The 23,230-nt window shown below is 33.4% G+C and overlaps 1 protein-coding gene across 2 annotated transcripts in view; it reads right to left on the reverse strand.

Annotated features, from left to right (window-relative positions):
• ITGB3BP (integrin subunit beta 3 binding protein) overlaps positions 1–23,230 on the reverse strand; it is a 53,780-nt gene that overhangs the window by 14,757 nt on the left and 15,793 nt on the right. For both annotated transcript variants that reach the window (XR_013763129.1, XM_079135940.1), the window contains exons 3-4: positions 17,170–17,305; positions 13,456–13,525 (exon numbers count right to left, since the gene is read on the reverse strand). Coding sequence is in view for 1 of the 2 variants with exons in the window: in XM_079135940.1 (XP_078992066.1) it covers positions 13,456–13,525; positions 17,170–17,305 (206 nt within the window). In the remaining variant the exon portion in view is untranslated. The remainder of the gene's footprint in view (positions 1–13,455; positions 13,526–17,169; positions 17,306–23,230) is intronic.

Raw genomic sequence — 23,230 nt, forward strand, 5'->3', positions numbered from 1 at the left:
GAAGCTTGGGTAGAGATGGTATCACAGTAGGATTCCTGCCCTTTCCAAAAGCCCAAAGGAACGAGAGGAATTATGTGACTCCCACTCAGACTGGATACCTCCAGGTTCTCCTACAGGATGTCAAAACCTACTATATGCCCAGGTGTACAAAGCAGAGGTAAGTAAGCTACTTTGCTATGAGAAGAAATCCTTGTATCTCATATCCCTTTCCTGGGAAAACTGGAGGGGCAAAGCTTTTGCACACTGTCCTACTACATCTTGAAGAACAGGTAGTATTCCTTGTTGACCTTGAAGGAACTGTGTGGGAAGGGCTGGGTGCTGCCAGAGTTGCGCAACGTAGCATCTCCAAAAGGACCTCCTAACAAATATCCCAAATGAAGACAATCCTTCAGGAGTCAGGCTAAGTAAACTGTTTTGATAATGTTGACCTGCAAGAGTATCAATGATCTAGGGAAATTCTTTTCAAGACATGCCTGACATAAACTGCTTTTTCAGGGACAAGTTTCTCCACTGCAGGATCAAGTGGACTAGCAGATACTCCATAGATCTTTTATTTTAATTTCCTTTCCTCTCTTCCTACTCCTTTTGCTTTTTTCCTGGAGGAAATCAACTCCTTCTACTTCAGTGGTAGGTAACCAAATTCCTGGCATGGTTTTATAACCGTCATTCAACTGTTAAATCTGAGAAATGCAAGTATGTATGTTCTTTTCCATGTCTTCTAAGTAGAGAAGCCTTCATAAACTTTGGAGACAAGTTGCTTGCTGAGCAAATTTTGGGTAAAGTAACTACCTCTTTACCCTAGACAAAACAGTGATTCTTATAAGCATATTTAATACCACTTGAGTTGGAAACTAGATATTCATTGCTCACTGATAGTTTTTTTTTTTTTTAAATAATTTTCAACGTATGGTTCAATTCTACTTCACTGTACTATAACATCATTACTGTTTGCTTGGGAGACGTTCTTTAGAATCATCTCAATAATCTTCAAACATTTATTTTTGAAAACTAACAATTTTTTACTTTTTCCAACTGCCTGCAGAACATATTTATTATAGACAACATTTCAAAGTTACTGTTGCTCTCCCTTTCAAGTTCATGAATAATAGTATCATCAGGGTGTGCCATTCATATCTTACAGAACACTTTCGTTCTTAAATATATTTGCCTCTGGCTTAACTGGATCAAACCCTTCATCTTATAATGATACTCTGAACTGTCCAGATGTTGACAGGAGTGCATTGTTCAGATATTCAGTGACTGCTACCAGTTTTATGACATCCTTATATTTTAACAAACCCTGTATATGAGCAAAAAACTATAATAGCACATAACTAGAGAAAAAAGAACTATTGGTCTTCCTTGAATTAATCCTTTTGTTAACCAATAAACATCCAATAGTATTCATTTTTAGCATCTAGTAATTCAAAGTAGTCTGGACTGAACCTTTGTGATACCTTAAAAAGAAACTAGGGCCAGGTGTGGTGGTGCATGTCTGTAATCCTCCTGGCTTGGGAGGCTGAGGCAGGAGAAGAGCAAGTTCAAAGCCAGCCTCAGAAACTTAATAAGGCCCTAATTCAGTGAGACCCTGTCTCTAAATAAAATATAAAAAAGGGCCGGGGATGCGGCTCAGTGTTAAAAGCATTTCTGGGTTCAATCCCTGGTTTAAAAAAAAAAAAAAAAAAAGTGAAAGAAACTATAATCCAATTGGTCTGGTATACTAAAAAGTTGTCTAAGACTTGACATATTAGTCAGACTGCATTAGCTCAGGGCAGATTCTTATGGTATGTCAACTATGAATATGTTCTTTTCTCTTGAGAAAGTCATACATGTCAAAAATACAGGATTTTTGTTGAATTTCCTCAACTTGCTAAAAAGGTGTCATTAAAATCCAGAATTCTCTTTTTCCTCAGAGAAAGTTCTTATTATGAAGAACACTGAATTTAGATTCTTCAGCCAAATAAAAGACCCTGGATGTAGCCATTACTCATGCTTTTAATTCTTTATTAATTTCTGAAGAAAGTCTCAAGTCATGTGCAATTTGACTTTTTTTTTTTTTTTTTCTTTTTAGGTGGTACTGTAGATGGAATTCAGGCCTTCATTCATGCTAGGTAAGCACTCTACCTCTGAGCCCCATGTCCCTAGCCCTTTTAAAATTTAATGGGAGACAGAATCTCACTAAGTTGCTCAGAGCTGGCCTTGAACTTGCGATTCTCCTTCCTCAACCTCCCAAGAAGATAGGATTACACATGAGCCACAATGATAGGCTATAACTTGACTGTTAACACTATCATTCTATTTCAGTTGTATGTTTTTCTATCTTGACCCTTTTCAATTATTTTCCATTCTTAGCTTTAAATTGTTTCATCATTGTCTTAGCTTTGTAAAAGAAGAAGCTCACAGTTTCAAAGGATTCAGTTTCTGGTCAGTCAGCTCAACTAGTCTGGGCCTGAGGAGAGGCAGAATATCATGGTGAAAGATGTGGTAGAAGAAAGCTACTCAGCTCAGGGCAGCCAGGGAAAGCAGAGAGGAAGGGGTGGGAGACAAACCCTTTCAGGGCATGTTCCCAGTGATATACCTCCTTAAACTAGGTCCCACCTCCCAATAGTCCATTGAGCTATCAATGGATTAATCAGTGTGAAAGTCCTCATGATCCAATCATTACCTAAAATCCCTCCTCTGAACCTTGTTGCATTGGAGACTATATTGGTAACACATGAGCTTTTGGGGACATTCCAGGTCCAAACCAAAACAGTTATTCTCTTTTTAAAAACTCCTCAGATGTATTTTGAGCTTTTTTTTTAGTGCTTTCAAAGTTCAAGGCACTCAATTTAAAAAACTTTAACCATTAAGCAGTAACTCCCTTTGCCCACTCCAACCAGCCTCTCTTAACTTATAGTAAGTATACTTCCTGTCTCTGAATTTGTCTAGTCTAAATGTTACATATAATTGGAACCTTACAAAACATGTCCTTATGGGTCTATACATTTGCAAAATTCACCCATTTTGTAGCACATATCAGGAGTTCAATCCTTTTAATGATGAATAATATCCCATTGCATGTATCTATCACATTTTATCTATCCATTCATCTAGTGATAAATCTTTGGGTTGTTTCTATCTACTGGGTACTGTGAAAAATGACTGAATGAACAAATATCTATCTGAATCATAATTTTCTATATATTTTGGGAGGGCATATACCAAGGAGTGAAACTGATGGTTAACAATTCTATATTTAACTTTTTTTTTTTTTTTTTTTTCATTTGGCACTGTGGATTGAACCCAGGGGTGCTTTCCCCAATCTTTTTATTTTTACTTTTAAAATTTTGAGACAGGGTCTCACTAAGTTGCTTACAGCCTAAGTTGCTGGGGCTGACACTGAACTTGTGATCCTCCTGCCTCAGCCTCCTGAGCCACTGGGATTACAGTCATGTGCCACCACACCCAGCCTGTTTAACTTTTTTAAAAACTGTGAGACTATTTTCCAATTTCTCCATGTCCTTGCCACACTTATTATTTTCCATTGTTTGTGTAAACAGCCATCACGTAGGGGTAAGGTATCGACTTGCAGTCTTTTAATGATTAACGATGTATAACATCTTTTCATGTGCTTATTGGCCACTTTATATCTTTTTTGAAGAAATACCTATTCAAATGTTTGCTATTTTTAAAACTGGGTTGTCTTTATTACTGAGTTGTAGGATTCTTTACCTATTCTGAATATTAACCCTCACCAGATACACAATTTCCAAACACATTTTCCCATTCTGTGGTTTGCTGTTTCACTTTCTTGGTGGTATACTTTGAAGCATTTTTAATTTTGATAAAGTTCAATTTACTTATTTCCTCTTTGGTCAATTGTGTTTTAGGCATAATTTTCTAAGAATCTGTCGCCAAATTTGAGGTCATGATTTGCCACTCTTTTAAGAGTTTTATAAATGGTTTTAGCCCTTATATTCAGGTTACTGATCCATTTTGAGTTAATGTTTAGACAGGATATGAGGTAGGGACTATCCCCCCCCCCGGTTAAATAGATGCAGCATCCTTGTCAAAAGAAAAAAAAAAAATAACTGGTCATAGATGTATGGGTTTATTTTTGGATTCTCAATTCTATTCCATCGCTCTATGTGTGTATTATGTCAATACCATACTGTTTTGATCTGCAGTAAGTTTTGTAATCACAAGTGTAGGTCCTCTGACTTTGTTCTTCTTAAAGTCTGTTTGGGAGTCTCTTGCAGTTTTATATAAATTTGAGGACAGAATTTTCCATTTCTATAAAAAATGCTATTTAATCATTCTGCAAAAAATGATAGGGTTTGCACAGAATCTGTAGATTGCTTTGGGAGTAGAATTAATATCTTACCAATATTAACTGTTTCTACCTATGAACACAGGATGTCTTTCCTTTATTTACATCTTTAATTTTTTTTCCTTTTTTTTTGGGCAATGCTTTGTAGTTTTCAGTATACAAGTTTTTCACCTACGTATTTTATCTTTTCAGATGCTACTGTAAATGGAACTGCTTCCTAATTTCCTTTTCAAATTGTTCATTAGTGTATAGAAATAGAACTGATATAAAAAATTTTTTTTAGTTGTCAATGGACCTTTATTTTATTTATTTATATGTAGTGCTGAGAATCAAACCCAGTGCCTCACACGTGCTAGGCAAGTGCTCTACCACTGAGCTATAACCCTAGCCCCTAAAACTGATTTTTGTGTGTAATTCTTATACCCTGAGGTTTGCTGATATAGCTTATTAGCTAGTAGCTTCCTGTGCATTCTTACGATTTCCTACATACCACATCATGTCATTTGCACAGAGAAATCACTTTAATTACTCCTTCTCAATTTATATGCTCTTCCTTCCTTACTTTTTCCCTTCCTTTCTTCCTCATCTACCTACCTTTCTATCTAATTGCTCTGGGTAGAATTTCAAGTATGATGTTGAATACCAATGTCCAAGTGGGTGCCCTTGTCTTGTTCCTGATCTTTAGGAGAAGGCTTTTAAGTCCTCCATGTCAAAATTTTTAAATAGTTGAAAACAAGTCTCTTTTAAACATTGGGTTCTCTCTTAGCCTTTATAGAATACAGGCATAACTATGTTTTCATCCTAAGTTTTGATAATATTCTCAACTAACTTATTTCTTAATACCCTCATTTATACAGAAAGTGGTCTATAAGAATATTCTTGTTGCATGATTAAATGCTTAAAATTCAGTAAAGAGAAACTCAGAATACTGACCAGTGCTTACTTGTCACAATTAAGTTGGATACATAAAAAATAGTAACAATAACCAAAAATCAGTACTGGCATAACTCCTTACTATTTTAAAGATTTTATATGGATTAGTACAGATAAAAAAAATACATCTAAAAAAGTTACTCTTCTGTTTACAAGTGAATAAGCCAGCGATTAAAAATAAGTCCTGAAAAGTAGGAGGAATTCTGGTGGTATTAAAACTGTTCTGTATCTTGATTGTGGTGGTGGATGGTGGATACAAAAATTTACAAGTTATAAGATTGTATAGAACTAAATAAACACACAAATGAGTTTATGTAAAACTGAGGAAACCTGAGTAAGATTGGTATATCACATCAATGCCAATTTCTTGGTTGTGATATTGCACTACAATTTTGTAAGATGTTATCATGTCAGGAAATTGGAAAAAGGATACACATGGTCTCTGTTTTACTTCTCACAATACCTTGTGAATCTATACTTATCTGAAAATAAAAAGTTTAATGAAAATAAACCTTACAGAAGGATAGTCATCATTATGTTTTCATTGCAGTGTCAGCAACAGCAGCAAATTGGCAAGAAGAAAAGCCAATGGCAGTGAATTATATATTTTCCTTGCAGAACATAAAGGGTATAGAAGTTCACATAAAATATTAATGTGTAGGTGTTTGTTTACAAATGAGCTGTATTGACATGCCACTAACTGCTTGTTTCTAAAAAGAGAAAAAAAAAATCTAGAACATGTAAGTGTGTTTTCCTACATTTAGAATTCTCCAAGTTAACACTGAGCCACACACCCAGCCTTGCAAGCAATTTTTGAACAAAGTGATATGATGATATACCTCCAATCTAAAGTCAAAAAAGCCCACAAACAAATGTTGAATGCTTAGGAATTTGGGTTTTAGCAGTGCCATAAATGTAGAAGTTCTGGAACTATTTTGTGTGTTGTAGGGGTAAGCAAATGTGCAAATATATTGCTGTTCTTAGAAGACAGATTTGTTTAAGAAGAGATGGAAATATGAAAAGGGGGAAAGCAACAAAAACCCCCGTATCACTATGAACCCGTGCATCTAAAGTCAATTAGCAAAAGGTCAACTAATAAATGTAGGAATGACGGAGTTTGAAAATCACCACTATGCAACCATTATAGTAATAACTGACTTAGGCAAGAAATATCAATGTATGCTAAAGCTCCTGGGTGAAATGTCTCAGAGTACCTCCCTGTAAAGTACTTATTACTTATAAAGGGAAAATGCTTTATTTTATAGTAGGTAAGCCTAATAAACATCACCTGTGTATGCACTGAGGATACAGCATACTTCCATAATATTGTTATCAGAAAGTGCACAATCTGATTATAATAATGAAAAAACATTAAACAAACTAAATTGAAGAGCAATATACAGAAAACATTCTAAACTCTTTTTAAGAATATTGTCAGAGAAGGCAATGAAAGGCTAAAAAACTGTTCCAGATTAGAGAAAACTTCTATTATGCAGTGTGTGATATTGGATTGAATCCTGAATCAGGGGGAAAACTGAAGTAAATATCACAGATAAAATGTGAATATGGACTATATTAAATAACACTAACTGTATTGGTGTTATATTTTCTGATTTTCATATCTGTGTTACAGTTAAATGAAAGAGTATTCTTTTTATTCTTAGGAAATATATACTGAAGGATTTAGTGATGAAAGAGAATTTCTGCAACTTCTCAAATATTCAGAAAAAAACCCCAAAGTACTTGTTATATATACATGCCTGACACAGAATGAAAGTACACTTAACAAAATAACAATTAGTGAATCTGGGGGAAGGGTTCAGGACTTCATTGTAATATTTTTGCAAATTTTCTGTGAATTTGGAATTATTTTCAAAATCTAAAGTTCAAAAAAATTCTCTAAGCTGATAAGAGAAGACATCTGTAGACAGTTTAGTGGGGGGAAATTCAGTTTACAGTAAAGCATCTTTTCTTTATGGACTCTACTTCATAAACGTGTATATATTTGAGTTACATTTGGATTAAATAAGAATGTATTTATAAAAATAATTTCAGGAATGTTTTTATTTAATTTGTATTGCATTTAACCTTTTCATATAATCAAAATAGAAATTTTTAAATATTAGGATATTCAACTTTTTAATGAATCTTACAGTAGAAATTAAAAATAAAATTAAGAAAGTAAGAGATATAATTAAAATGATACATCTATTAGCCACTGACAATACAATTTTATCCATAGTTGAGTTCTATGGAACTCATAATTCTGTGAAAAGGGTATGGTAGGGAGTTTGCACAGTCAAATATTTTCAAAGAACAACATTTTGCTGAAATTCTTCTCATTTTTTAAATAAAAAATTCTCTCATTTGGACAATAAATGATGTACTGCAAACAAAATGTATTCCAGGGCAGGGTAATTTCCCTCTTTGACCATGCTACTGGCTAGAAGTTGGTTTGATTTCCTCCTTTTCTGTAACATATGTTAACAATTTTATAAGAAGAACTTAGATTAATAATTTATTAGAAATTAGCTCAGTATTTTCTTATATTCTATTAGGGTTTGTATGTGAGGTGTCCTCCAAAAGCTCACATGTGAGATAATGCAAGAAGGTTCAGAGAAGAAATGACTGAGTTATGAGAGCCTTAACTCAATCAGTGAATTAATCACCGAAGGGGTTGATTGAGTGGTAATTGAAGGCAGGTGGGGTGTGGCTGGAGGAGGTGGGGCATTGGGACATGGCTTTGGGGGTATATATTTGTATATGGCAAGTGGAGTCTCTGCTTTCTGATCATCATGTAAGCTGCTTCCCTCTGCTACACTCTTCTGCCGTGATGTCCTGCCTTACCTGAGTCCCAAGGAATGGAGCCAGCTGTCTGTGGACTGAGACTTCTAAAACGATGAGCCCTTAAATAAGCTTTCCTCCCCTAAAATTGTTTTTTTAGTCAGTGAAAGAGCTGACTAGAACATATCCCTTGGTGTTATTATTATTATTATTATTATTATTATTATTATTGGTACCAGGGATTGAACCCAGGGGTAATTTGCCACTGAGCTACATTCCCAGTCCTTTTTATTTTTTATTTTGAGACAGGGTCTCCCTAAGTTGCTTAGGGTCTCACTAAATTGCTGAGGTTGGCTTTGAACTTGAGATCCTCTTGCCTCAGCCTCCTGAACCGCTGGGATTATAGACCTGTGTCACTGTGGTTGGCCCCCTTGCTGGAATTCTTAAAATAATTTTAATCTTACTGACAGACAATACTCTTACACAGAAGTACTGTGAATGATTATTAGTCTTCAAAAATAAATTTATTTAGAAACTTGTTTGTCATCATTTTTCTTTACTTTCATCATAAACATTTACTGAGTTCTATCAGAAAATGGATCTATTCTGATTGACTAAGAATGTATTTTAGGAGCTGGAGTTGTGACTCCTTGGTAGAGCCTGGCATGTACAAGGCCCTGGGTTCAATACTCAGCACCACATATAAATAAATAAAAAATAAAAGATCCATTGACAACTAAAAAAAATATTAAAAAAAGGACGAAGTTTAAAAGCACCCTACTTTCTAAATTATATTTTGAAAGTCTGGTTTTGTTGAAGAACTAGCTAGATATATCTAAAGGTCATGCTGGCTATCATAATACCATGTGGTTGTTCTAATAATTTATTTATGTGTATATTTCCCATTCTAGACAATAAGCTCCTCAAGGAATAGAACAGATTTTATTAATCTGTGTAGTCCTAGCATTTGGCACAATATTTGAATCAATATAAAATATATATTTGTTGAATAAAAGTACAAATCATCATTTAATTTGTTTTCTCAAAATTTGATCAATACTAATCTGGGGATCATAAACTGAGACCTAACTTTCCCAAATTGTATGAATCAAAGACCTGAGAAGAAACCAAGCATCAGAAGTAACCAATCCTAAGAGACATTTATATGTTTCGTTGATGGTATCAAGTATCAGGTTATATAATCCACTTTTCCCCCACACTTTTGAGTTCTATAGACTACTCAAAATTCTGTGAAAGGGGGTGGGAGGATGGGGGTTGCACAGTCAAATATGTTTGGGAAAATACTGAGTTAAACCACAAATTGAATAGGTTTATTTTCTTCAGGACTCAAGAATTTAAGTAACCCAGTGATCTTCAACAGAGGGTTATGTGGCTCTCCAGGGAACATCTGGCAATGTCTAGAGGCATTTTAATTATGACAAGTATTGATGAGAAGGATGCTGCTGCTCATCTCATAATGCATATGACTGCCTTTACCACAAAAATTTACCCAACCCAAGTGTCAATAGTGCTTAGGCTGAGAAACCCTGAAGTAATTTAATGTATTCAACTTCTTTTGTCAATAAATGACTCAATGCAGACCTATTTAACTTTGAGGCAAAAAGGGATTTATGGCAGGAATACTAGTGTATCTCCTGTAATTGAAGGAATAATAAGATTCAGCAAGGTTTCAGGACAACCAGAAGAAATGAGAAGATAAATAGGACTCTCTCATTTCTCTCTGGGCATGGCTTTCTGACCACCACTGCAAACTTGTTTCCTCTATGTGGTGAAGAACATGGCTCCCACTAACTGTTTTTGCTTTAAGATCTTTATCTGAGAAATAGTCCTACTCTTCCTTCTTCCAACTTTCTAAATCCTGTATAACTAATTGACTAGGTTTTGTGAGTGGGCTTGGTCTAGGTGCCTACCACTGGACAAAATCAACTGTTCAGGGAGTGAAGTCATGTTGAAATTTTGTAGTCCTTCAATAAAGAGTCACATTACTAGAATGGGGTGAGGAGTGATTTAAAAATTACTAGTGAGTTTCTTTTTATGAAAAGAAGTTTTTAAATAGTGCAATTTATCAATTTTCTCATGAAAATCTGTCTTACATTTTCCTCTAAAATTTTTACTCTTTGTACCTTTCATATTCATGCCTACAATCCATCTAGAATTGATTTTTATGTATAGTGTGAGGTGAGGCTTCAGATCTAATTTCCCCCATATTAGTCAATTGACAGTGGTATCTTTCATGGGAGATATCAGATATTTAGGCAAAAAAACACTATTGTGAAGAAAGGAACATATATATATAGTAACCCATCTGAATGAAAGTATTCTTTAAAACATATTACTCCTTTAATTTTCATTCTAATATTGCTGAACACCCTTAAAGAACCTTTTTATCTGAACAGACTGACTTTGAGAGGAGGATAATGATATCAGATGTTATATCAAAGATGTTCTCATAATAAAATGGCATTCCTATAATTTGAGATTGATTAGCACTGGTTAATCTTTTATGCCTCAGTTTCTAAATGTATATAGTGAGGACCAAATACCATATCAACAATGACTCAAAGGTACTGAAGCCTTATGAACATCTAGAAACAGGTAACTTGCTTCTATTTTTTTCCACCTCTCTTGCTTACATGATATTTTGCAAAGGAAAAAATATGAATGGGACTATTGCTAAAACAAAACACAAAATGTTATGATCATTTAAAACAAACCCACAAATGTAAAATCTAGTTTAATTTCAGATTTTTCTAAAAAAATCGCAAAACTTTAGAGAGGTTTTCTAAAATATTAAAAAATTCTACGCAGTAGGAAAAGAATCCATTACTAAAACTAAAAATGACTCCTTCACAAGGACTCGATAATATTAAAAAATTAGAAAAAATTAAAATGTATCATTTTTATATTTTAAAAAATCTCTGCTTATATTTAAATTCACTAATTCTAATACCAAATCATGGAATTATCAATATATATAAGTAATGGGGATCTTTAGAAACAAATATTGAAAGAAATTAATAAATTAAATAAACAGGGCTGGGGACATAGCTCAGTTGGTAGAGTGCCTGCCTCGCAAGCACAAGACCCTGGGTTCAATCCCCAGCATGGCAAAAAAAACAAAAACAAAAACAGAAATTCCTAATTGATCCATAATCAAGGTTTGTGCTCTTCCCTTGGTACCTGAAAGCAAACTACCATTGAAACTATTAAAAAAATTCAAGTTCTATGCAAATTGATGGGTTCAAAAGAAGAAAGAAATGGAAGCAAACTATAAAAAGTTGGAATAGTTTAAGTACAGTGATTCAAGGAGGAACTCAGCAGGCTTGATTATATGGTATATCACTTTTGTCCAGACACACTTCCTCCTTCCTCTTTCACTGCCTTCTTTTACTTCTTAGTTTTATGTAATTTTATCAGAAATCCACCCAGGCATCTGTTTTCAAATACACAATTATCCCTTGTTCATAACTCTTACTTGCTTTCTCTGTATATCCTTTTGTACTATTTCAATTTTTTGTTATGTACATATGTTGCCTATTTTTCAAAAAAATTTAAATAAAAAACAAAGCTTTCCTCTTATTATCTAGTGGAGATCAGTTTCATGGAAGAAATGAGAACTTTGAGTAGGGGAAGAAGAGTGGTAATTTACAACAAAAATATTTGTGGGGTAAGGAAGATGGGAAGATGAAAATATTTGGAGCCAGAGGGAGCATGGCTAGGAAAAACAATTTCTAAAGCAAAGAAAGAGGTATCATGATAGATGCAGTAGTTTCCAAACAATGAGGGTTCTTTGAAAAGACTCTTTCTTTCATCCCTACAGTAGTTTAAATGGCATTCATTTTTCATATCTTTTAAATCAGACTACTACTGATTAATACTATAGTTCAGTTACATTATAAAATAAATAGACTTGTGATCTTACCTGGGGTTATAACTACAAATTTTAACACTTTGCATGGAAAATGCATCTGAGTCCCACACAAATAACTTAGAAAACATTTTTAAACATAATGAATTTGTAAGTTGAAGAAGGTTTATCAACTTACAATTTAAGACCAGGAGCACCTAGTGAAAAGAAACTTCATTTTCCTCATCTTTACCCTTACATCTCCATCATAAGGTATGGCATTGAAACAGTAAATAAGCTGAACATCTGAACAACTTTGACATTTTAACCTCTTTTTCTGCTTATTTCAATCTTTTCAAGAAAAATATAAACATTATTTCCAGGATATACAGGCAGTAAGTATCCTGCAGATAATGCCTTCATTCAAAGGCATCACTGGCAGGCCAATGTAAAAGTAGTTGGTTGCTGGCATGTAAATGCCCCAGGCTCCTCTAGATCCTTACTCTACTGGCTTCACTGTATTTCTAGCTCCATCTTGAACTAGTTATGTATCTAGCATTCTATTCCTAATTTATTAATTCTCTATAAATGTAAATTTGAATTGGGTGTTTTACCCTAAACTGGTCTATTATACATCAGCTGGCAGAATGGGGCTCAGAAAGTATTAAAAACTAAGGCATCATATATCACCATTATATAAGCATAATCAAAATATATCACAAATATTTTATTTAAGAAAGCATACTTCATGGACAGCATAATTTGGTAAATTTCATTCCTCATGTCCTCTCCTTCTTCCTTTTGATCTCATTCCTTTACTCAATTGTTTTACCTTCTATTTTAGTGAGACTCCCCTTATTTTTATTCCTCTCCCATTTGGAGAAACAAAATTTACCAAATTATGCTATGTCCATGTACAAATATACCACAATGAATTTTATACATATATATGTATAAATATATATATATACATATATATATAAACACATACACTCTTTATAATGAACAAATCAATATATTAATAATAGAAGAGAGATCAGTAGTGCATAGCAAGTGAATGAGGGGCAGGGAGGAGAGGAGGAAAAGATAAAGTACTGGGGAATGAAAGTGATCAAATTAAATTCTGAGCTGGACAAGGCAGTGCAGGTCTCTAATCCCAGCAGCTTAGGAGCCTGAGGCAGGAGGATCACTAGTTCAATGCCAGCCTCAGCAAAAGTGAGGCGCTAAACAACTCAGTGAGACCCTGTCTGTAAATAAATATAAAATAAGGCTGGGGATGTGGCTCAATGGTTGAGTGCCCCTAAGTTCAATCCCCAGTACCCCCCCCAAAAAAAATTAGGTTCTGAGTGTGTATGAATATGGCATAATGAATCCCACTATTATATATAATTATATAATGTACCAATAAAAATTTTCAAGACATTTATCACCATAAAAAAAGAAAGAATGCTTCAGCTCAGGTATAAACTATTAATTTCTATAAGTAAATGATTTCTTTTAAATTGTCACTTTAACAGATGACCCTTTTCCTATGAAACCTCAAAAACAACAAACTTACCTATCATTGTCTTTTATTGTAGATTCCTTTATTTCACTTAAACTGAGGTGATTTGATTTTTTTCTCTTTCCTATATATATGAAATAAAGAAAAGAATAGTTAAGAGAGAAACTGTCAATTTTTAAATAGAATTTAGATTGTCAAATTTTAAATAGTAAATAAAACTGGACAAATGAAAGGGAGATAGGAGAGGAAAAAGTGTCCTATTTTGGTTTTTCCATTTCCTATTCTTGTATTTTTTTGTACATGATAACATTATATTGGAAAAATAATCTTTTGAATAGGATTTTCATTGAGGTTTGGTATATTAATGAGAAAACTATGAAAATCCAATTTGATAATATAATTAGGTTAAAATAGTAAACTTTACAAGATAATGGATAATTTCATTAAATATTTTAATCAAAGACACTTTTTTTTTTTTTTTTGAATACTGGGATTGAACCTAGAGGGGCTTAACCACTAAGTCACATTCCCAGCCCTTTTTGTATCTTATTTAGACAGCATCTCACTGAATTGCTTAGGGCCTCAATAAATTGCTGAGGCTGGCTTTGAACTCAAGATCCTCCTGCCTCAGCCTCCTAAGCCTCTGGGATTACAGGTGTGCACCACTATGTCTGGCCAAAGACACATTAAGGTTTCCAGAGGGTGGATTATTTCACTCCTCTTGTTTTCTCAAAGTTAACAAGGAACTGGTGATACCTAGAAAACAGTTAAGTCTCTAATGATATAAGAGTAAAATAAATACTACTATAGGGATAAAAGAACCTATTTATTTAACATGTGCCTAATATACAATGTGATGTTTTGTTAATATATAAATTGTGGAATGGCTAACTCAAGCTAATTAACATATCTATTACCTCACATACTTATGGTTTTGTGGCCAGAACATTTAAAACCTCCTCAGCAATTTTCAAATATACGATTCACTGTTATTAACTACAATCACCATATTATATACAACTGATCTCCTAAACTTATTCCTTCTATTTAACTGAAATTTTTATCCTTTGACCAACATGTCTCCATTTTTCCCCTCCCCAGAATCAGTCCTTGGTAACTTCCATTCTACTCTCTGCCTGATTACATTCTTTAAAAAGACAATTAACATATCCAAAAGGTATATGGAATTTATATGTCATTTGTCTTTACTAAGTACATACATAAGTTAACAAAGTTGTGTACTGAAGTTTCTTTTAAGTGTAACTTCACAAAACATTGGTGATTGATCCACCATCACTCAATCTGGACTACATTCAGAATTGTATTGGAAATTTCTGGCAAGGTTCTGGGGAGTACATTCCTTAACTGATGCAACAGCTTTCAGTAGATGATAAGGTTTGAAAGCACAGCTAATGATGAAAGGAATGACAAACACATACTATTTAGGGTCCAACAATGTTTTAAATACATATAATAACTAATCTGCACTATAACTCTGAGGTAGTACCTTTTACAGGTAAGGTAGTTCATGTTAGACAGGTGAGAAAACAGGCAGAGAATGGTTATATAACTTATCCAAGAACATAAAGTTAGTGAGTCTGGCATTCAAGCTTCAATAACGAAAAAAAGTTGAGAGTTGAGGAAAACCTTCACCTACAGAAGTTCAAGTAATTTGTCTAAGGTGTTCACATACTAGTTTGTAACATTTCTCTGAGTTACTTGTAGACCAAATTGGAGAAGTGCAGGCTAAAAGGTGAATGGGGATCTTGATATGATTCTGTTTTCCTTTTTTGCCAGTCTTTCTCTTGCTCGCTCTCTCTCTCTCTCTCTCTCTCTCTCTCTCTCTCTCTCTCTCTCTCTCTCTCTCTCTCTCTCCTTTTTTGTGGGTGCATGCCCTTGTAGTACCGGGAATTGTACACATAGGTATTCTACCACTGAGCACTTCCCAGACCTTTTCATTTTATTTTGAGACAAGGTCTCACTAAGTTTCTCAGGTTGGCCTTAAACATGAGATCCTCCTGCCTCAGCCTCCCTAGTTGCTGGGATTACCAGTGTACATCACTGCATCTATCTTCTGTTTTTTTAATTAACCAAATTAATATCATTAAGCAAGAGTGAAGGGTGAAGAAATTCTTTGGAGGAAAAAACTCATAAAAATAAGAATGTTAATGTTCCATTTTTATTCAGAATTAAAACACTACTGCTGGACACAGTGGTGCACACCTGTAATCCAGCAGCGCAGGAGATCAAAAATTATAGCCAGCCTCAGCAAAAGTGAGGTGCTAAGCAATTCAGTGAGACCCTGTCTCTAAATAAAATATAAAATAGGGCTAGGGATGTGGCTCAGTGAGTTCAATCCCTGGTACAAAAAAAAAAAAAAAAAAAAATTAAAACACTATTAAGTTTCATGGGAAGACATGTAATAATCTGAAAATATTACCTATATAATTGAATGAAAAGCTATCAATGAGAAAAGTAGAACTGCTTTTAATCTACTAAAATGTCAATATTTGGGAAGCAACAACAAAATTATAGGTTTTTAAATCTTTCACTCAATTTAGATTGTAGGTCACATTAAGAAGCATTTGGCTCATGTATATTAAATTACTCACTACAGATTAAAAAGAGAACTGTTTTCCACGTCTTTTGGAATACACAGTCTATTTCTCTCTCAATAGGGAAAAAATGAGTCTTGCCAGATACCATTTTATTAGTCTTTTCAAAGAACAAGCTTTTGATTCTGTTGTTTTTCTTTATTATTACTTTGTTTTTGATTCAGTTATTTCTATTCACATCTTCACTATTTATTCTATTTTGGATTCATTCTGTTGTTTTTCAACCTTTCCAGTTGAAGCTTAGTTCATTAGTTTTCAGTTTTTCTTCCTTTTTATATTTCTTCCTATATACATTTATAGGTTAACCTAAATTTTCTCCTAAGAAATGTATATTAGTACAATTTAGGAATAAATTTTTCCTATAAGTGCTGACATGTTTTCATTATCATTCAATTCTGAATATTTTACACTTATCATTTTGATTTTTCTGATTAACTATTTAGAAATTTTGGGTATCCAAACACTGAACTGAAACTTTTAAAGGCATGTCTTTTTATTACTGATTCCTAATTACAGGCAATTAGGGCTTGAGAATGTAATCTGTATGACAGCAATTTTTAGAACAGTGAGATTTCCTCTTGTGACTCCAAATTGGTTACATTTTTGTGAAAGTTCCAGGTGTGCTTTTTAATATATCAGGTATTATAAATGGGTACTTCTCATTAGGATTAAACTCATTATTTATCTTTTGTTTATATATTTCTTAACTTTTTTGCCTCATCAGTTTCTGAAAGACATAGTTTAAAATCTCCTACTATGATAAAATAACATTTAGAAGTATCACTCTTAAACTGTAGTACAGTAGTACCTGAGTTATGTGCCCTTTAATTTATGTACATGATGGATAGCTTGTTAAGGGGTGTATCTGTGATCATTATAATTGATAGTAGCTGAAGGCAGTCAGGCCATAATTTCTATTTAATGGATGGAATAGTAAAGGAACAAAGTCTGCAGTAACATTTTTTAAAAAGTGCCTAGAAAGTTTACATTTATGCCCAAAGAAATACCTACATTCTAGCCTTTTCTATGCTAAATTCTTTGAGAAATGAGAAAAATCAGTTTCAGCAAGACCTATATATTATTAAACCAAAATCTTGATTTAACCAATAACTAGAAAAATCTTTTCATAAATGGAAAAGAATGTTCAACTAACCATTTGATGGCCCATTTCTGGGTTCTTGTTCTTTAGAGCTTGTGGGAGAAGAAAATGGACTCATTTGACAAGTTCCAGTTGTTGGAGAATAAGCTGTAATACTTTTCTTCTTTGTGATTTTTGAAGGATCAAATAACTGGAAATAAATAATAATTTTGGAACAGAAATACTGACATTTAGTTATAGGTCTTTGAAATACCTTTAAAAACTCAGCAAAATTCAAGTAAATACTGGTTTCCTTCCTCTCTTTTCAGAATTCAACTATACTCAATTATCATTTTCAAAGTGAACACTGTTGTTTCAAATTAGGTAGATGTTTCAGGATTCCATAATACTTGGAGCACCTAAATTTGATATTTAGGGAATTTTAATATAAAAGGGTTACTACTTTCTGAAATGATATTTCCTAAGGTTTAGAAATGACCAATTCATATAACCACATCTTCAGTTTTAATTTCAGTTGAAATATAACCATGGGGTCAGGCCAAGAAAACTCTCGGAGATGTTCATCACCAGACCTACAAGGAAATCCTAGGAAAGATCAGTGTAGTCCTACACCTTTACATAGTTCTCTGACACAGTGTCTTGCCTTAATGATAAAGAAGATAATGTCTAAACAATTGTGTCCAACCTTCAAGACTTTTGAGAATTTAGCCTAAACTGTAAAATTCCTCTCCAAAGCTTCCTCCTTTGGGTCCCCCAGGTGTCTAAATGCAGGTAAAGCATTTTGATAACTTTTAAATTTCTGTCTACTCCTAAAAATAAATAAAATCAGAATTTACTCCTAAAAATAAACATTTCTTCATCATTGTATCCTAGAGAACTCAAAAATATATAAGGAATGAATGACTTAAAAAGAATCACCCAGTAAACTTAGCCACATCACTTTACTTAAAATATACTCATTTGTTCATTGATTCATTCATCCAGTATTCACTAGTACCAATGCTTTCAGTTTAAATAGATTATACACCTTTAAGTCTCAGATCATTCTATGATCCCAGCTTTGAATGTTCTCTTTCTTATCTTCCCCAAGACCTAGTCTTTCTTTAGTTTAAGTCTCCACTCAAGATCCACTTTCTCCAAACTTCATTATCATACTGTTAATTGTTGCTCTCCTGAATGTCCCTAAAAACTTGCTTTCTATATTGCTAACTAATGAATATAAAGAAACATAACAACTGTTCTGGCCTAAAGAAATATCTACCAAAGGCTAAACAAGCAGAGATAAGGCCTTAGTGTGTATGCTTAGAGAAACTCAAGGAGGGAAAATCAAAGTGGGCTATAGTACTGTTACAGAAAGCTTCTTTTGAGAAGGAAGGCTGAGGCTTAGATAAGTGAACATAAAAAACCTGAAAAACCTCAAATCTAGAGGTGAAACAGCATAGAATGAAACTGGGGGTAAAGGAAAGGTTCAAAGGCTCAGAGGTTGCCAACACGTAGAACTAAACTTTAGCTTAGTAGCTGACTTGAAACAGATACGTAATTCTTTATGGCCAAATATCCTCTATTTTTAAGACACATGGTAAAAATGGTAGCTGTGTCACCTTTTCTAATAATCTTCATATTAGTTCCAGAATTCATAGTATCAAAAAATTTTTATAGTTGAGATTTTAAATGATAAATATTTCTGTGTTTGGGGGAATAAAAAGGCATTTCTTTCTTTAGTTTGTGTATCCATAGTACCACAAATGTAACCAGTATCTTTTTAAAATACCAAACTATAATATCAAGTTATAACTCTAAGGCAATCTTTTTCATAGGGTGAAAGATTTTAAGTCTCTTTATCAAGTAGTTACTATTACCTTTCCATCTTGAGTTTTCACCTGTTTATATGTATTCAGTCATAAACTATGACATTTATCCAAACCCTACTCTACTTTTCCAAGAATTTATTGCCCAGACTATTTCACTGTGTATGTACAAGAAATGAAAGTCACTCCCCTAATGTACATTTATATCAATCTGTTTTCCTATTTCCACCAAAAATTATTTTATTCAATTGCCAAATGTCTAAACATTACAACTGTAGATAACACATTTCTTCCTGAAAAAGGTTTTCTAGCTTTCAGAAAACAACTGCGTGTACACGTGTATGAATGTGTGTTTGCCTCACTTTAAAAATACTAAGCCTTTACTTTTATTCTTTAGTTTTTGGTCACTTGTGTTGGTTAAAAGGAAAATTTTCTGTCTACAATTACTTAACATAGAGGAAAAACTAAAAATCTACCTCTCCACACTCTCCTACTAAATATTCTTCAGCAAATAATGTGTTTTTGTTTGGTCCCTACTGATGTACACAAAGGCACAACGTCGGAGCCCAAAGTTTTCTTTCCCTCAAGGTTTTACCAAAATCATCTAACTTTATATCTCTGAACATCTTTAAAAGTGATCCTAGAATTCATCTAAAAATTTCATTTTGCCATTCTCTGAACCTCAAAGGACTTGGCTTACTTCTTAGTCTCCCACGATAGGGAGAATTAAGAAGCCTCAGGTTGAGGAAGACTGGGCTGCTAATTGAGAAGCCAGCACTCTTTCCACTAAGCAAGGATAAGTGCTACCACACCCTTTGGAAAAACAGAAAGAAATGGAGAGAGGAGTGGTTTTTAGCTAAAAAAGGGAAAGGATTCAGGATGCAAACAAATTCATGGCAACAGATGTCACAACAAATTCTATAATAATTTACAAGTGCTTCTAATATTTACTGACTCGGTATTTTTAAAATGAGGCGAATACACACACAAACTACTAAACAACAACAAAATGCCATGTTCCATGATTCAGTCTATAATCAGCCCAAATAGCATGATACATTTTGTAAAGAGGTCAAACTTACACATTAGCAAAACTAAAATTTGGGCACTGATTTTCCTGTCTTAAAAAAAATCAATGCTGTCTTTATAATTTCAAATAGATATGACATTCTCCTTCAATATCTTTTATGAATTGTAGCTTGCTTCATCACCTTGTTTAAAGCATATTCTACCAAAAAGGTGCCTACATTTTATTGATTTTTTACCTATTATAAAACAGTCTAGAAAGTACTAACTAAGGGTTCTTTCACAGATGAAAAATGGGATATAAATGATCTGCTATTATTATGAATTACCAGTCTATGCTGTCACTGAAATATTTAAAACACAAGTACTATAAGTATGTGGATAACCAGAAACAAAAGGGCAGCTAAAGGAAGATAATCCTTAATAACCTTATGCTGAACTTCTATATGAATGCACCACCATTGAATCTCAACATTGTGCACATCCACAAGACTGGGATCTTAATTAGAATAAGGTATATTCCATGTTGATATAAATATATCAAAATAGATTCTACTGTCATATATAACTAATAAGAACAAATAAAATTTTTAAAAAATAACCTTGGGGCTCGGGATGTAGCTCAGTTGGTAGAGTGCTTGCCTTGCATATATAAGGCCCTGGGTTTAATCCTCAGCACCACAAAACAAAACAAAACAAAAAAAACCCTTATACTGTTTAATTAGGTTATTAGGATGTCCCAACTAAGATATAATTATTATGTACTAATACTATTAATTATGAAATATTTGTTAGGCACTTTTCATATTTTGGGCCTTGGGTTCCTGGTAGAATAATAGGTATCAACTAACTTATCAACTGCCAATTTACCATTCTTAATGGTTCTACAAGACATTGAGGTTTTGTTGCTGTTTTTGTGATGGCTACAGAGAACAGAAGCATTTTGCACTTATCTCAGAGATCTTACTATGATAGCAGGAAAAAAATATGACCAATATGGTAATGGAAATGCTCTATTTCTTGACTCGGTGTTTGATACACAAGTTTACACATTTGTAAAACTCATTGAATTACGTATAATCTGTGAAGTTAATGATACATAAATTTCACCTTAAAATTTTAACAGGAGAAAAAAGAGGAAAAATAAAATTTTGGCAAAAAAGTTTATACACTAGATTTTCTATTTCTGCTCATTATTCTTCCACAACATTAAGATATTAAGTATTAATTTTAATACTAAAGATATTATTATTGTACTCCTGCACTTTAATTCTCAAGCTCCCTCCACCCTGTCCAGGACTAGGATTAGAACCCAGGGGTGCTTAACCATTGAGCTACACCCCCTGCCCTTTTTAAATTTTTAAAATTTTGAGTCAAGATCTTGCTAAATAGCCCATGCTGGCCTTGAATTTGCAATCCTCCTGCCTCAGTCTTCTGAACTGCCAGGATAACAGGCATGTACCACTGTGCCTGGCCTCAAGTGTATAAAATTTTTTCATGGTTGTTTCCCATTGTGTTTTCACACATTCTTTTATTTTTCAGAATATGAAGTAAATTCCACCCAGATATATTTTTTGTTTACTGAAGTATGATTTATACACAATAAAATGCACAAATCTTATTTAATTTCTGACAACCGTATACACTGATACAACCATCACCTAAGCCACTCAAATCAATATTTGATTATCCCAGAAGGTTCCTTTGTATCCGCTTCCAGTTCTCACTTGCCAGCCAAGAAGTAATCACTTTTTAATTCCATAACCCACATAGTTTTGCTTATTTTTGAACTTCAAATAAATGAAGTACATGACTTCTGTGTCTGGCTTCTATTGCTTAACATGTTGTTGAGATCATCAATTTTGTTGTATGTGTTGTTATTGTGCTGTTTTTATTGTTAAGCAGCATTCCTATTTTTTAAATATATTAGATTTGCTTTTCCATTTTCTTGTTTATAGACATGTTCAGTTTGGAATTATTATGAATTAAATTGCTAAGAACATTCTTGTACATGCACATTCTTGGTGTATATAATTCTTTGGGGATACTAATGAGTGAAATTATGAGGTTATAGAATGGATATGGGTCTAATTTTATGTATATAAAAAAGAGTTAAGGGCTGGGGCTGTAGCTCAGTGGTAGAGCACTTGCCGCAAATATGTGATGCACTGGGTTCAATCCTCAGCACCACATAAAAATAAATACAGATTAAAAAAAAACTTGCCTTCATACAAAAGTGAAGGCAAAAATCTAAAAAAAAAGAAAAGTTAAAGAACAGTTCAAAATGTTTGTTTCATTTAAAATCTCCATTAATACATGAGAGTTTCAATTGTGCTACGTTCTCATCAACCTTTAGGGGCTTTTGTTTCCTTTACCTAGGCTAATGTGTTAACTAAAAAAATTTAAAAAAATCTGTTTCCATATAGTTCATTAGCTAATTGGTAAGAACAGTAGTATCACTTTGTGACTTTAATTCATATTTCTTTCTTTCTTCTTTTTTTTTGGTATTAAGGATTGAATCCAGGTGTGCATAAAAACTTAGCCATATCCCCAACCTTTTTGTTTTTTATTTTGAGACAGGGTCTTGCTAAGTTGTTCAGGGTCTTTCTAAGTTACTGAGGCTGGCTTTGAACTTGCGACCCTGCCCTAGTCACCTGAGTCAATGGGATTACAAGCATGTGTCATTACACCAGGCTTTAATTCACATTTCTGATGATTAATGTCACTGAACATTTTTTACACTCTGATTGGATTTTATTTATTCATTTTAACTGATACATTCTGGACACAAGTCTTGCGACACACACACACACACACACACACACACATACACACACACTCCAGAGAGTTTCATCTCCATTCATGGCTTGTCATTTTCTTAAGGTTGTCTTTTGACTAGCATAAGTTCTAATTTTGATGAAGTTCAATTTATCAATTTTTACAGTTGAATTTTTTTTTTAAGAAATTTTTGCATACTCTAAGGCCACAAATATAGTTTCTTATGTTTACTTTCACAAGTTTTATGCTTTTGGTTTTGTCTGATTGTTTTTGGATAAATTTTTGGGTATGAAATGAGACATTAAATAAAATGAATTTTGTGTAAAACAAGAATATTTGTATATGAATTTTGTATATAAGTGAGGTTAATTTTTTTCCATATAGATACCACTTATTAAAGAAGGACTGTTAAAAATAATATAAACCAAAAACAGTACTAGAAATAAGAATTTCTAAGGCTGGAGTTGTGGCTCAGTGGTAGAGTGCTTACCTAGCATGTGTGA

The sequence above is a fragment of the Sciurus vulgaris genome, assembly GCF_902686455.1.
Source record: "Sciurus vulgaris genome assembly, chromosome: 1".
In the NCBI taxonomy this organism is placed as follows: domain Eukaryota; kingdom Metazoa; phylum Chordata; class Mammalia; order Rodentia; family Sciuridae; genus Sciurus; species Sciurus vulgaris.